This window comes from Octopus bimaculoides, chromosome 3, assembly GCF_001194135.2.
Source record: "Octopus bimaculoides isolate UCB-OBI-ISO-001 chromosome 3, ASM119413v2, whole genome shotgun sequence".
NCBI classification, from domain to species: domain Eukaryota; kingdom Metazoa; phylum Mollusca; class Cephalopoda; order Octopoda; family Octopodidae; genus Octopus; species Octopus bimaculoides.
Window position 1 is genome coordinate 4,599,430 of NC_068983.1, and position 15,383 is coordinate 4,614,812.

The following is a 15,383-nucleotide window of genomic DNA, read 5'->3' on the forward strand; positions in this document are numbered from 1 at the left end:
CAGGCGCAGGAGTGGCTGTGTGGTAAGTAGCTTGCTTATCAACCACATGGTTCCGGGTTCAGTCGCACTGCGTGGCACCTTGGGCAAGTGTCTTCTACTATAGCCTCGGGCCAACCAAAGCCTTATGAGTGAATTTGGTAGACGGAAACTGAAAAAAGCCCATCGTATATATATGTGTGTGTGTGTGTGTATATATTTGTGTTTGTCCCCCCCAACATCGCTTGACAATCGATGCTGGTGTGTTTACGTCCCCCGTAACATTAGCGGTTCGGCAAAAGTAACCGATAGAATAATTACTAGGCTTCCAATGAATAAGTCCTGGGGTCGATTTGCTCGACTAAAAGGCGGTGCTCCAGCATGGCCGCAGTCAAATGACTGAAACAGGTAAAAGAGTAAAGAGAGTATAGGCACAAGCCTATAGTAGAAAGGATTATCAACTGTCACAGCGATCTTTCGGAAAAAGTCAATTAAAACTGAGAGTATTTGTTCGTCAATTTCCGTAAAAATTATTTATTTAATTTTTTTTTTCAGTTTAATCGCTTGTGTTTATGTATTTTTGATTGTGTATGTGTTTATGTCTGTGTACGCATGTATATTTATGTAAGTATATGTATGTGTTTACGTGCATGTTTTGGTATTTAGCATTTATTTCTATCTATTCCCCGAAATGGCCTGGAGCGGTCCTCGACGTTAAATTTCACCTACGGTCCATAGGGCAATAAATTTATTTACTTTTAATTAACCAGAGTCTCTACATGGTCGCTCGAGCGACTAGAAATAGCAACCAAATATATCTTAAACCGTACCCTATTACCCTAAATAACAAAAGGACATATTACATGCTGCAAGTCTAAGAGGGTCACTCATGACTGGAACGCCCTTGATTATAGGTGTGTTCGACTAGAGTTGACCTAGAGCTGAACAATAACAATCTCAGTAATCGGTCCCAATGTCACTGAGGGGTAAAATGATATTTTAAATATTTGCAGAGAGAGAGGGAGAGAGTGGGGAGGAGTGTGAGAGGGATGGAGAGAGGAGGGAAGAGAGGGAGGGAGAGAAAGAGAGAATAGAAACAGATTTGAAGGACTTTAACGTTCCACCTCTCTTTGTTTCCTTATTTCATTTTGTCGTTTATCCTATGTGGTTATTTTTTACACCCAGGTCAGCTCTAATTCACCAAATAATGACTAAAGGCATTCAAACCAAAATCATACAGATTTTTTCCAGTATGTCCCTGGGACAGAATTACCTAATGTATCATATGACAGTAGAGCGTAGTTTGAAGGACATTTAGCCTCTAGTTTTAGCAGGTGGAGCACCTACGCAGGCAGATAGATAGATACACACAGACAAATAGATAGATAGATAAACAAATAGATAGATAGATAGATAGATAGATAGATGGATGAAGAGAGAGAGCGTCACCTAGGCAAACATGTTAAGTAAAACAAAAATTATTTGATTAACTGAATTGACAAATTTTGTTGAATCTTGGGAGGGTCATTATGCCAATAATAAACGTGCTGGTTCTATTTCACTTCTTTATTAGTCAATTCGTTAACATCTAACGAATTAACTAATCGATTTTTTTTTATTAATCGTTCGGTCAATTAATCAATCAGTTAAGCTTCATGACCATCCCAAGGTACAACAAAATATGTTTCAACACAAGTTCACCTCAAGAACCTTGCAAGCCAAATAAACTGAAAAACTGAAGGGCATGGTAGTTGGATGGGAGAAAATATCAAAAATATATTCTGAAGGCAAAAAATTCTTTCGCGAAAGGAAACAACAACCTAATTCCTTGACTTTTTCCTTCTCCCCGAGGCAGTGATACCATTCCAAAAGTTCGTCCCGAGTGTGATATTAAATTTTATGAAATATGTCAAGATAATGTAGTTTACGCCCTAAATATTCTTACCGACACTCCACCGTTTATACAGTTGTAATTTCTATCAGCGCTACTCAATGATCAACGTCGTTTTTGTGGGTACATAGAACCGCCCGATGTCTCCTTTCATTAAAATGCTTTAATTAAAACGCAAAGCTGATTAGTTCGTCGACATTTTCCGAGCGAAATAATGGTTACTAATTTAGGCACCTGACAGGTACTTTGCACTATATAGCCCGGGAATGGGAAAAGGAAAGGCAGAGTTGACCTCAGCAGGATTTGAACTTAGGACGGAAAGTGCTGGAACTAATACTGCAGCACATCCTGCTAATCAACTAGCATTACTGTTGAGCTTTCATTTTCATTCAATAACTTCTTTTACTTGTTTCAGTAATTTGACTTTGGCCATGCTGGAGCACCACCTTTCGTCGAACAAATCGACCTCCATGACTTATTCTTTGTAAGCCTAGTACTTATTCTAGGTACTACTAAAGCAGCGCGGACCCGAACGCGCAGTCGCGCTAGCTAGTCTTGAGTGGTCGATCCTAACCCTAACCCTAACCCTGTCCCTAACCCTAACCCGCGTGTGCAAATGAATACGTGTTTAGGGTTAGGGTTAGGATCGACCACTCACGACTAGCTAGCGCGGACGAGCGACTGCGCGCTACTTTAGTAGTACCCTTATTCTATTGGTCATTTTTGCCGAACCACGAAGTTAAGGGGACGCAAACACACTAGCATCGGTTGTCAAGCGATGGTGGGGGGAACAACGACAGACACACAAATACATACATATATACACGAGGGGCTTCTTTCAGTTTCCGTCTACCAAATCTACTCACAAGGCTTTTGTCGGCCCGAGGCTATAGTGGAAGGCACGTACTCAAGATGCCATGTAGTGGGACTGAACTCGGAACCACGTAGTTGGGAAGCAAGCTTCTTACCACACAGTCACTCGTTAATTTTTTTTGTAAACTTTTGAGGGTGTATAGTCCTGTTTAATAATTTTAAATATGCAGGTTGGGGTTTCGTCCCACACCAGTATCAGCATAAAATTAAAGTGTTTGTTGATGTAGACGTCTAACCCTCGGTCAGACCTGATTCAACAAGTATTAATCAAAGACGTTCAAAACATAACAATCTCAACTTACTTTGAGATAGTGAATTTATGTTCTAATGATGTATCCACATGGCATTCTTTTTCTCATGATTTGAAAGCGATTTAGCTGCTATTTCTAACAAGACACCTACGAGGCCCTTCATCTGTTATAGTGGTGCATGTTGATAAGTACAGATTGACATTTCACACACACAGAGTTGTTTTGTTACTTTTTTTTTTTATGAAGTATAACACAAGACGATTAATCGAGTGTTATTTATCAATTCCGTTTAGAGAAAAGAATATTCCAAGCTTCCCTTGGAAACTATCGAACTTCTTCCACAACACAACTACGAAGTAATAAAGTAGTATATAATACACACATGCAATTATATATATATATATATATATATATATATATATATATACATACATATATGGGCGAAGGTAAAGAATACGTACACGGGGTGGTTAGGGTTAGAGTTAATTTTAGGGTTTTTGTTACGGCGAAAACCGGTGGTGTACCTATTTTTTACTTTTTCCATATATATATATATATATGTGGGTATATAAACATGCATACATATGTATATATTGACATGTATATATAAACACATGCACACACCCACATGTACATATATAAATACACAGATATACGTACATACACACATATATAAGCACACATGCATACACATATATATTTAAGCACATACACATATGTGAGACATGAAGTAAAGGCCTTCAGAGAGGGCGGTGATGAGGATGACAGGTGATAAAGCTCCAGCTACTCTGACAGTAAGCTGCACAATATATATATATATGTATATAGATACGTTCAGTTGAGAGGTGTTCAATGAATGGACATTACCTCAGTTACGAAACACCAGCAGCCGCACAGCTATATCAGATTGTGACAACATTTAGCAAGTCTCTGTAATAAATATTGATGCTAATTGACATGTTGGCAAGAGAAGGAAGTGGGAGTTCGGTGTGTTGTCGCACTGGATGCTGGGTAACTGGCCACGACATTGAAAAAAAAAAAGTTACTTAGTTACCGATAAATAGTTCTTCCAAACGAATATCTGCCGTCTCGTATCGAAACGAAACTAATTGTTATCGTTAGAAGTTTTTTTTTTAATGGTTGGTTATCGAAAACATGGTGTTTTATAAAGGAAAGAGAAGCAAACTGGCTGCTTTGACAGTGTCAGTCAAAGTTACCTCTCATGACGTCAGCTATGAGTCATAAATAAATTAATTGCCATTATTTGTTAGGACGCATGCGCAACTCTTTCGTAATCCGGGCACTATGCAGGTCAATATGGCGCCGATCGGTGATCGAAGAGGAGAGACCGACCCTTTAGCCGGTCTGGAGGCTGGAGAAGCCCAAAATTTATGGTCAGTACATCGTTTTAATATCTTCTCGAAAGCTTCTCTTAATGCTTTATCCACCGTTTTTACTTTGCTGTTTGTTATACGTCTAAATCTCTTCCCAGTACTCCGTCTGATGGGATGGCTACTCGCCCAGTTTGCCATTCCTATTAAATCATATTTTCCTTCTCACAACTTTATTTTTCTGTCCCGTTACACTTATTTATATTTATTATCATCCCCATGTAAATCCATCAATTAACACTCTAAGAGTCCTATTTCATTAGCATAGCATTATTTCGCTTTCTTTTTGCTGTATTCCTCTATTTTAAGCCCATCATTTTGATGTCATCTTTTCTTTTTTTGTTAAACCCACACCTAAAGCTATCTTAACAGGAAGGAACCCTGGAAAATATTATCTCCACAAAATAACTGCTCTAACTTATTACTCACTGATTCCTTTATTATGTCATAATTTATGAAAGGAATTAATATGCGAAAGATGTTAGCTTGCTATAATTATTATTATTATCATTCCATCCTAGTGAATCCAGCTATGTCAGTTTTAACTGCAAGATTTGTTTTTTCTCTTTTTAATATGAGAAAATTATATTCACAGAAATCTGAGGTGGAGGAGATAGTTTGATGCTATTTTAAACGATAATATATAAATTGTGTGTGTGTGTGCATATATATATATATAAATATATATATATATATATATATGTATATACACATATGTCTGTGTGTGTGTATACATATATCGAATAAGATTGTTTATTGTTGAGATGACAGCTTATGAGTATACAGTGGGTATGTATGTATGCGCAGACATTTATATATAATTGTGTGCATATATAGTTTTATGCCTTTTAGATGTCAGCTTATAAGTATAAAAGTAAGCCAGCTGTTTGTCACACTTCCGTTTGGGGTCAGGCCTTTTTATATCTTTGCATTCGTTGCATCTTGTACCCTGCCTTCATTTATCACGTGTAGAGGAAAAAAGAAAGTGCAATGAGATATATATATATATACACGCACACATACATTAAGATTTGGCTGCGCTTGTTCTTTAAACATTGATAGTATTTCAGCTGAAGTCTTTCCCACTCCAGTCACCACATTCAACAAGCTGATTGTAAGTGGTCTGTCTTCAACAAACAACAATACCGAGGTTGCACCCAGAAAGTGGGTGGCTGGAAAATATTTATACTTTAAAAATAATTGATTTAAAGTCGGTTGTTTTATTTTGAAATTTGATAGGTTTTTTTTCTTTTTTTTTTTTCAGTAGGTCATCTCTGTATTACTCATTTTTGCATGATCAATTATAAATAACCGTTTTAAATAATAATAATAATAATAATAATAATAATCAGTGCTTTTAAGTTGGTAAATCATAGAAATATTTACAAATTATTTGCTATTAAAATGATTATTAGATAACTTTGTTCTTCATCTTTTAATATCCATCTTTGGGGCTCATTGCTGTTGACAATTATTGTCTTTGCATTTAAATGCTCGTGTGTGTATATATATATATATAATATATATATATAAAATATAGGTGGCTGATTCGCAATTTCACAACCCAAAGGCATGTATATATATATATATATATATATATATATATATATATACACACACACACACTTACTTTATACCGTTAAAGACTCAGATATTTTCGATCCTGACCACTAGAAAATCTATTAAAATTCTCTAAAAGGGTGGTCTGTCATAGCTACTGCTCTTAATTCAGAAATATGCTTCAGAATCACTTAAGCTGCTCAATAAATACGTACTTAAGATTTATAGATGTGTCGTTAAAATAAACAGTTTTAATGCTTACTCTATAAAAGCATAGTTTTTTTTTATCAAATTATTGATTTATTTTTGTTAATGCTTACCTGTGTTATTGTGTTTTTACCAGCTGTAATCATATTTTGCAGTAGTCCTGTTGCTTACAACCTGCAACATGGGATCTTCCGATATTGAACTGCGTAGTTCTAGCTTCAGTTTCTATCGTTTTATATTAAGATATCTCGATTAGATTCATTTATTAAAATGCTCCGTACAGTTTATTTATAAAAAACTAACAACGAAGAGGAAGAAAAAAAAAAAAGCAATCTTCATTCATTCTTGTCTTTTAGTAATTGTCATCGTTTCGCGTGTAAATTGTCTTCGAAATGTTCTAACATATGGTTTATTCATAAAATTGGCTGTTTTTTTTTTTTCCACATTCCATTCTTGAATTGGCACCATTGTCCAAATTTTCCCATTCTAAGTCAAATGTGATATTTAGCATGGAACGGTTTTGATTTCCAGTTGTCAAAGTTCTCAATTTATAATTCAATTAACTTTAACTAATCAAAATATTTTGTTATTACTATGTTTGATGTCAAGCGTAACTAATTATTTTTCAGTTTTTTATTCCATGCCATACTGCAATGGTTTAAATTTTTCATTCATACATATGTGAAATTATATTAAATATAAACTTCTCTCTTTCTATGTGTCTTTGTGTGTGTATATATATAATTTATGATTATTTTTATATAAAACAAACAATAGTTCAATGATATAAAAAGTAAAGGTTGGGCATAGTGCTTTACCACAGGAATAAAAATGGTTTGTAAAGCATAATGGTTAAATTACATTTTTTGTAGATTAATGATCATGTCATTATGTTGTATGGACCTCTAATTAGAATGATTGTATATGATAAGACAATCTTAGAAACGTTAATTATTGACAGAACATGGGCTAGATGCAGAGTTGGTTCAAGTAATCAAATTTTGAAATATTTGTATTGAGAAATGTCTTGATGTATTTGATTCTTGTCAATTATTTGTGAGTATGAATGAGCACTTTTAATGGCAGTATATTAGCTTTTGGTCGAAATAATAATTTGCTCATTTGATGGAGGAGAGAGGAAAAAAGCCATTGGGTGCAACATACTGGAATTAAGTTAAAGATCATGGATTTTAATCATGGATTTCGAAGTGTGTTAGCAACAATAAAAAAAAAAACCCAAAAGAACTTGAAATTCCACTAGATGAAGCCTAGCCACCTTTGTTAGGAATATAGTTTCTGTGTAATAAACATGTATTTTAATATTTGTTGTGAATAATTAGATAGAAAAAAACTTGTTTGTTTGTTTTTTATGGAAGAAAATTACTTCCTAAAGAAAATAGAGGTAAACCATTTTGGGCTTGTTGTGAGAGAAATTAAAAACCTGTCATAATGTTTAATTATTGTAAAAGAGAAATCAGTTGACCTTCAGTAGTGAAATTATCTGCTGTTTGACCAGTTGTATTAAATGTCATCTGGCTGGTAAGGGAATACACTCAATCTCATCAACTTACTGTGAGTTTAACTCCATGTTAGTCGTATGAACTAAATGTCTTTATAGACAGGTTGGAATGAAGATATTTTAGTATTTTACTGACTGAATTATATACACGAACATGTTGGGTATTTTCTTAGCTGTAAAAATTATTTCTTTTATAGTTGGGGTAACTTTGGTAGAAAGAAGCCTGTGTGTGTAATTTTGCATGATAGTTAATGTCACTGTCGTACAGATTGTATGATTTCCAATATTCTGCAAAACCATGTCTGGGGAAGTATTACCTTCTTTAGAAACAAGTATGGGTTGGCAACAGGAAGAGCATCTGGCCAAAGAAAATCTGCCCCAATACTGCCATTTGGCCCCGGCAAGCATAGAAAAGAAGTGAACATTAACCCTTTAGCATTCAAACCGGCCATATCCTGCCAAAATGTTCTACCTGTTTTATACTCAAATAGCTAAATCTGGCCCCTCTCACCAACCCTATAATATCATTCTAAAAATTAACCATTACTTCATCAAAATCTCAAAACTACGAGATAATAAAACAATGTGAATAAGCATTACTTTAGATGCAATTGAATGTGAAAGGCTTAAATGATGATGAGAAATCACTTAAATTGTTTTGCTTTCAAATTTATCTTTTCATTGCCTTTCTTTTTGTGTTTTTTAATATAGTATTAGTCCAATAAATTGGGTTTATTGATGAAACCAGATACATCCAGGGTTTCTCTGTTATCCTTTAAATTGATCTCAGCTAGAAATAATCTGTATGTACATAAGATACTTTCAGATAAGGAAGTCTACACTGTCTGTTAGTGTGTTTTATTATCCAATGCTCAGAAATAGGGCTACTGAACCATGTTCGGGGCAGTTTTATGAAAGACAGATTTCCAAAATGATTGCAGATCTTACTAGACGCAGTGTTAAATATTAATGGTACGATTGACGTTTCCATAGATACGTTAATGATGTTAATGGATTTGGCCAGTGTTGACCGTATAGCATTACTTAAAGAGAAGACAATGTCGAAAAGGTGTTGTCTGTTGTTTTCTCAAATGATCTTTTTAAACTGAGAGTTATTGTGATCTCCATATTTGTATTTCTGACGAGGCATCGAAAGCCTATACTGTTTATGCATGCAATAACAAAGACAATCTTGTGTTACCCTAACTCTGGTGACCAAACCTGTCAACCAAAAGCAATTCAATTGTGACTATGCCCCACCTTTTTAAGGAGTGCCTGAGACTACATTATTTAATAACCTCCACCCCTCCCTTTTTATTTTTTAAACAGTTGGGTGTTATTTGAGGGAAATTTGGTTACTCTTTCGTAAGTATAAAAATAATACAAATTCAAGATCTGCATCCTGCCTCTGCACTAGAACAATAGGCAACTAAAACTGTCTGACTACTTAGAAAATTGCTTCATAATCTCTGACATTTTCTCAGAGACACCCCACATTCCTTATTTTTGTAGTGGAGTAAAAAATGTGAAAATGGCCTACACTATTACTTCCTCATTTGTTGGGCACACCCACTGTGCACACATAGGCTAGCAAGGGAGCCTATGCTGGCAATAACAGCTGACTCTCCCTCATAGCACACCCTAATGTCTTATTAAAAAAAATGTTGGGTAATCTGATTCTAGATTTTTGGACTTAGGACAAAGATGGAATGGTCATGGCTGGACTGCCTTTTAATCATAGGTCTGATCAACAACTACCCATGCATCTATGCCCCAGCTGTTTGATATATATACAAACATTTTCTTTATAACTTTCTGTCAAACTATATTCTTCCTTTATTTCTTCAATCTCAGATGCGATGGCTCCAAGTTCTTCAGTTATCACTTTTATTGTATCTTGTGCCCTCCTTGCTCAACGTTTCCCATTTCCTTCACAGCTTATCTCTCTTTCAATTACCCCCAATTCTCTTAACTGAAATTGTATGAAAATGATAAAGGCACTTGTCTATCTCTTTAACAAATACCATGTAATTCAAAATGGTGTTACTTTTGGACTTCATCTATTTCTTTGACACCACATTCTGAATGGCTTGTTTCAGCTGGGATAATATGCATTCATCTCTATCTTGACATTGCATCATCATCATTATCATCATCATCGTTTAACGTCCGCTTTCCATGCTAGCATGGGTTGGACGATTTGACTGAGGACTGGTGAACCAGATGGCTGCACCAGGCTCCAATCTGATCTGACAGAGTTTCTACAGCTGGATGCCCTTCCTAACACCAACCACTCCGAGAGTGTAGTGGGTGCTTTTCACATTCCACCTGCACAAGGGCCAGTCAGGCGGTACTGGCAACAGCCACGTTCAAATGGTGTTTTTTGTGCCACCTGCACAGGAGCCAGTCCAGCTGCACTGGCAATGACTTCGCTCGAATGTTTTTTCACGTGCCAGTAAGGTGACACTGGTAACGATCATGCTCGAATGGTGCTATTTACGTGCCACTGGCATAGAAGCCAGACAGCTGCTCTGGCAATGATGACACTCGGATGGTGTTGTTAGCGCTCCACTGGCACAGGTGCCAGTCATCGAATTTGGTTCAATTACGATTTTGATTTCACTTACCCCAACAGGTCTTCGCAAGCAGAGTTTAGTGTCCAATGAAGGAAGGTTAGCATGGGTGCCAGTCATACAAACGATGTCCTTCGTTTCCAAGCTTACATGTCTGGTCATAGGAAGTATAACTTGGAAGCAAGCCGGGGTTGGTGACAGGAAGGGCATCCAGCTGTCAAAAAATCTACTTCCGTGAATTCAGTCTGACCTATGTGAAAATGGAGAAGTGAACATTAAAATTATGATGATGCTTGGAATTCATTTTAAAATTTAGGCATATAACATATGAAGTATTAAGATATTTATGTTGCTTGGTCCTGGATAGTCTCTAGTTTAGAGACTATTTAGGACTTGTTATCTACTGTCATCAAACATATTTCTGATAACTGAATTTAGGTTGTTCCAATTCATTTAACATCCACTTTTCCATGCGTGTTAGAATTTGTTGAGGCAGATTTTCTATAGCTGGATGCCCTTCCTGTCACCAACAATCACTTGTTTCCAAATAAGGCCATATTTCTCACGACCAGACGTGTTTTCTGCTGAAGGCTGAAAACGAATGTTTATTTGACAGTGATGCTCACTCATTACCATCATGTGATGTCCACACAAACACAAATATATATGACAGGCTTCTTTCAGTTTCTGCCTATCAAATGCACTCACAAGTTTTTGGTCAGCCTGTGACTATAGTAGAAGGCACTTGTAAGGTTCCACACATTGGGACTGACCCAATGACTACAGAGTTAAGAAAGCTTCTCAATTACATAACCAAGTCTACACCTTCAAGTTTGTTTGAGATATATCGTGCATGACCTTCAGAAATGGTAAAATATTGGAAGAAAGATTAGAGAATAGATTGTAAGCATTTTATCAAACAACCAACGTTCTACATTAACTCTTCTGCTTAGGTATGGCTACTTAAGTAGTTCACTTTGCAGCCACAAGATTTCAAGTTCAGTCTCACTGTGTGGCACCTAGGGAAAATATCTTCTATAGTTGAGGCTGACCAAAAACTTGTGTGGAATAGGTTAACGGAAACTGAAAGAAACCCATCACATGCATGTGTTTATTTAGATTTGTGCCTCCTCAAATGTTGCTGAGTAACGAATGGCAGTGTCTTCATTTCTCCTTTCAACAAATCATCTACTGATCTTGCACCTTGGGGTATGAGACCCCTAATCTAAAAATCATATAACAGTAACTGATTGGGCATCTGATTGTAAAACAAAAGCTTCAATGTATTTGTCTATCCCTCAGAAAAGCAAATATAGGATCTCAATAACCCCTCTTGAAACACCAACCAGATCTATTTGTAGAAAATACAGACTTTTAGATTATAAGATATTCTAATTATATACACATACAAATATGTTGATGTTAAATAAAAGTACATAATGCATTGTTGTAACCTAAGGTCAGATCTAACCAGCAGATAGCCAGCCAAGTGATTAGACATGACCCCCTAAATCTATTATTCCAGTGATACTGTGTCTCTTTCTTGCAGAATATCATATTGCACACTTTGGCACATAGTGTAAATACTGCTCTCCACTCTTTTCTGAATACTTTGAGAGTGAAATAGTTGACTCAGTGTGCAGCAGTTGCCATTCCTTTGCATCTGCTATTGAGTAATAGACATGCTATTGTTGTCTCTCCTGACATCTCTGTCCCATTTGTACTACTAATTCTACCGCCCCCCCCCCAATTTTCTGTCTTGTCTCTCTTCCATCTCCCTCCCCTTCCTTGTCCTAGATTGCCAAGTATCTCCCCTGTAATAAGACAGCTATTCTTGTCCCAGGATCATACTCTAGCTTCTAGCCTAGCACACAGCCACCTCCATCAGTTCCTCTCCCTCTCTCAGCTCAGTCATTCTTATCTTGAGGCTTGGTGACCCCCTCAGATGCTGGTGCTGTGTAAAAAGCACCCAGTGCACTGTAAATTGTTGGCACCAAGAAGGACATCAACTTGTAGAAACCATGCTAAACCAGACAACTGGAACCTGGGGCAGTCCCCCAGCTTGCCAGCTCCGGTCAAGCTGTCCAACCCATGCCAGCATGGAAACAGTGACATTAAACGATGACAATTAACCCATCAACTGTATTTGAGATGGAGGTTGCAGTAGGGACAGGAATAGATGTTTTACTATAGAGGAGATCCATGGTTGTCTCAGTTGGAAAGAGATAAAGATGGGAGTGATGAAGTGTCAGGATGTGTACCCTCTAGAGATATTTTCCATATTTCAGACTTTCTCATCAAAGTAATATCATCCAGTGTTTGAAATCCAGATTTTGCCCCCATTAACAGGGGTGGCTGAATCTACCTCAGTGCTATAGCAACTGCCTTTGCATCATCTCGCCAGGTTTTGGGCATCCTCCTTTCTCAAGCCAACCCTCCCTATCTCCTCCCCCACCTGTCCCCTCCATTTTTTCCTCGGTCTACCTCGCTTTCACAGTTCATCACAAACACAAGCACCCTCTTCAGAACATGCTCCTCACCCTCCTCAACACATGCTCCTCACCCTCCTCAACACATGCCCATACCACTGCACTCCATTTGCCCTTGCCAGCCATTCCAGCATTCCCATCAAGTCCTCAGTCCTCCTCTTATCAAACAGTCTCACCCCACACATTTCTCTCACCACGAATGAAGCTAGTGACCCTTGATCATTAAGTATAGGACCCAGGTATGGGTGTGTGGTTCAGTTCTCACTGCATCACTTTGGAGAAGTGTCATCTAGTGTAGCTTGGGGTTGACCAAACCCTTGAAATATAGAAACCAGTCAGTGTTGACCCTTTGTGTTCTTGATTGTTCAGCTTTAATGCCACCCCCTGGTCCTAATTTTCTTTTAACAGAGTCCATTCTCTGTTGCAAGCATTTAGGCCAGGTCTCTTGCTACTCGTCTCAAAGATTCCAGATTAAAACAAATACATTAGCAAGGATGTGCATATATTGTGGACTGATTGCTAAAAGGTGCAGATGTGCATAGAACAATGTGCTGGTTTCCCCCTTAACTCCCTGTTTCTCTTTTTCTCCCATCCATCATGGTTCTTCCTCTCTCATCACTCTTTTTCTTCACTTGTGTTATATTCAAACATTGCTCTCTCTTTCTCTCTCTCTCTCTCTCTCCTTTTAAACTTACATATGTCTCAGTGTTGAGTACCCTTGTCATGTGTTCCCTTCTACTGCCCCGTACCTTGCTACAACTCTCCGGTCTTTTCACTGTCATGTGACTAAGGAACGCACTGGATTTCTCTTCACTGCACCATGCTCCCAGTGTAACTAGGGATATCTCTAGCCTATTCTGGTCCTCTCACCTCTCCAACATTTTCTCTTCCCTCTCATCTCCTACTCATCTCAAGGCATATCTACCATTACTCCCCCTATACTACCCCTTCCCTGCTTATATCTTTCTGGCTGATATTGCCTTACACAAGTTCAAGGGGAACATGAATGGCATAAATCCCACTGGTCTGAGAGGGCCTGTGAAGACCAGGGACACTGCCTCATTCTCTAAAACCAACAAATAAAAAAATTATAATATTCGAGATGGTCAATGAAAAGGCATAGATTTTACATGGAATGATCTTTTAGATTTTTTTTAATTTTTAAAAATTTCAGCTCTTCAATAATGAAACCTTGACTAATCAAATGTAATTATGTGACAACTGATTGTCAAGGAGATGAAATTCCAATATTTCCTTTGGACTTCTTTTACATTAGTCTCCTCATCTTTTGCTTCCATGTTCCATGCTGTCATGGGTTGGATGCTTTGACATGATCCAATGAGTCTAAGGGCTGCATTATACTCCACTGCCAACTTTGGAACAGTTTCTACAGCTTGAAGCTTTTCCTGTCAAACCCTCAACAGCATGTGCTGGGTGTTTTTTTTTTTCTTTTCTTTTTATGTGTGTTAGGGGCTTGCAAGACTGAATCGCATGTGGTGGCTTTATACTAGGAGATTAGTGCTTAAAGTAAAAGAAAGGACCAAGGAAGAATGGGTCTCTTGTCTTAGACTACATAGCAACTAGAAGACAGGGTGGGAATTGATCAGAATGGAGCTGGAAAGTGATTTTTAAAAAAAAAGTGGTGATAGAGTGTGGTCACTCAAAGTATGTGGATAGATGAACTGGGAGTAAGGATGGATAGAGATTATGTGATAGTAGAGGAAAATGAGAGATGGGAATGGGTGAGGTGGTGAATGAGTTTGTAAATTTTAAAAATTTTGCTGTTATGTGTATGTATATATAATCTGTGGAAAGATCTATTAACTAGAATTAATAAATGATGTTTGTTTTCAAAGAATCTCTAACATTTTGAAAGGTTAAAGAATATAGACCTTAGTTTCCAATATTGCCAGTTTATGAACTTTGAATTTTCTTGTGCTTTTTAATAATAGTTAACCATTTTTAACAGTATTTGAAGATGGTGTTGCAGTAATGTGATCTAGAATGAAATTTAATCTTCTGTTAGAACTGCTGATATTTTAGTGTTTGTTATCTAGGTCCCAGAAGATAGACAGATGGTACGCAAAGCTTTCATAGTTTCAGTTATGAAAGAATTGTGTCTCAAACTGTAGAATAATCTTATCTCTATTTGTATTAGGGTTTTGGAGCTTTTCTGCCTCCCTTTTAAAAGAGAAGTTACAATTTAGTGAATCTAATTTTTACCAGCAGTTCAGTCATGTCTCCAACAAAAATTCCATTGTGGAGAGGAGGCGTGGGGACAGACGATAGGAATATATTTATACTTTAGGAAGTGTTGTGTTCACAATAATCTCTGTTTCAATATAAACTGAACAACAGTTTCTCTGTGTTCAGGCTGAACAGCCATGAAAGATAATCTCTGTGTTTGCATTTCCTTCCCAATGTAAGTGGAAAACAAGCCATATTAATATATGTAATTATGAAGATGTCCGGCTTTTGTAGGCAGGATTAAAATCCATGTAGGATGGCTTGTTACATATCTGAAATGATCTTTAAATTAAATATTGGTTTCAAATTTTAGCCCAAGGCCACCAATTTCAGGGGAGGACATAAGTACCAGCTGAGCACTGGGGTTGATTTAATTGACTTATTCAACCCCAGTGCTCAGCTGGTA

The 15,383-nt window shown here is 37.1% G+C and overlaps 2 protein-coding genes across 3 annotated transcripts in view; one reads left to right on the plus strand and one right to left on the minus strand.

The window, feature by feature from the left end:
• LOC106877362 (ankyrin repeat domain-containing protein 50) overlaps window positions 1-6,282 on the minus strand; it is a 78,977-nt gene extending 72,695 nt beyond the window's left edge. The window contains exon 1 of one of the 2 annotated variants that reach the window (XM_014926249.2): window positions 6,263-6,282. The gene's annotated coding sequence lies outside the window, so the exon portion shown is untranslated. Of the gene's footprint in view, window positions 1-3,858; window positions 4,012-6,262 lie in introns of those variants that run through there. The other variant, XM_014926248.2, reaches the window with a different exon arrangement.
• The window catches only part of LOC106877363 (cytoplasmic dynein 1 light intermediate chain 2), a 74,752-nt gene continuing 63,607 nt past the window's right edge, over window positions 4,239-15,383 (plus strand). Inside the window, exon 1 of the mRNA XM_014926251.2 lies at window positions 4,239-4,385. Coding sequence (XP_014781737.1) covers window positions 4,297-4,385 — 89 coding nt within the window. The 5' untranslated portion in view covers window positions 4,239-4,296. The remainder of the gene's footprint in view (window positions 4,386-15,383) is intronic.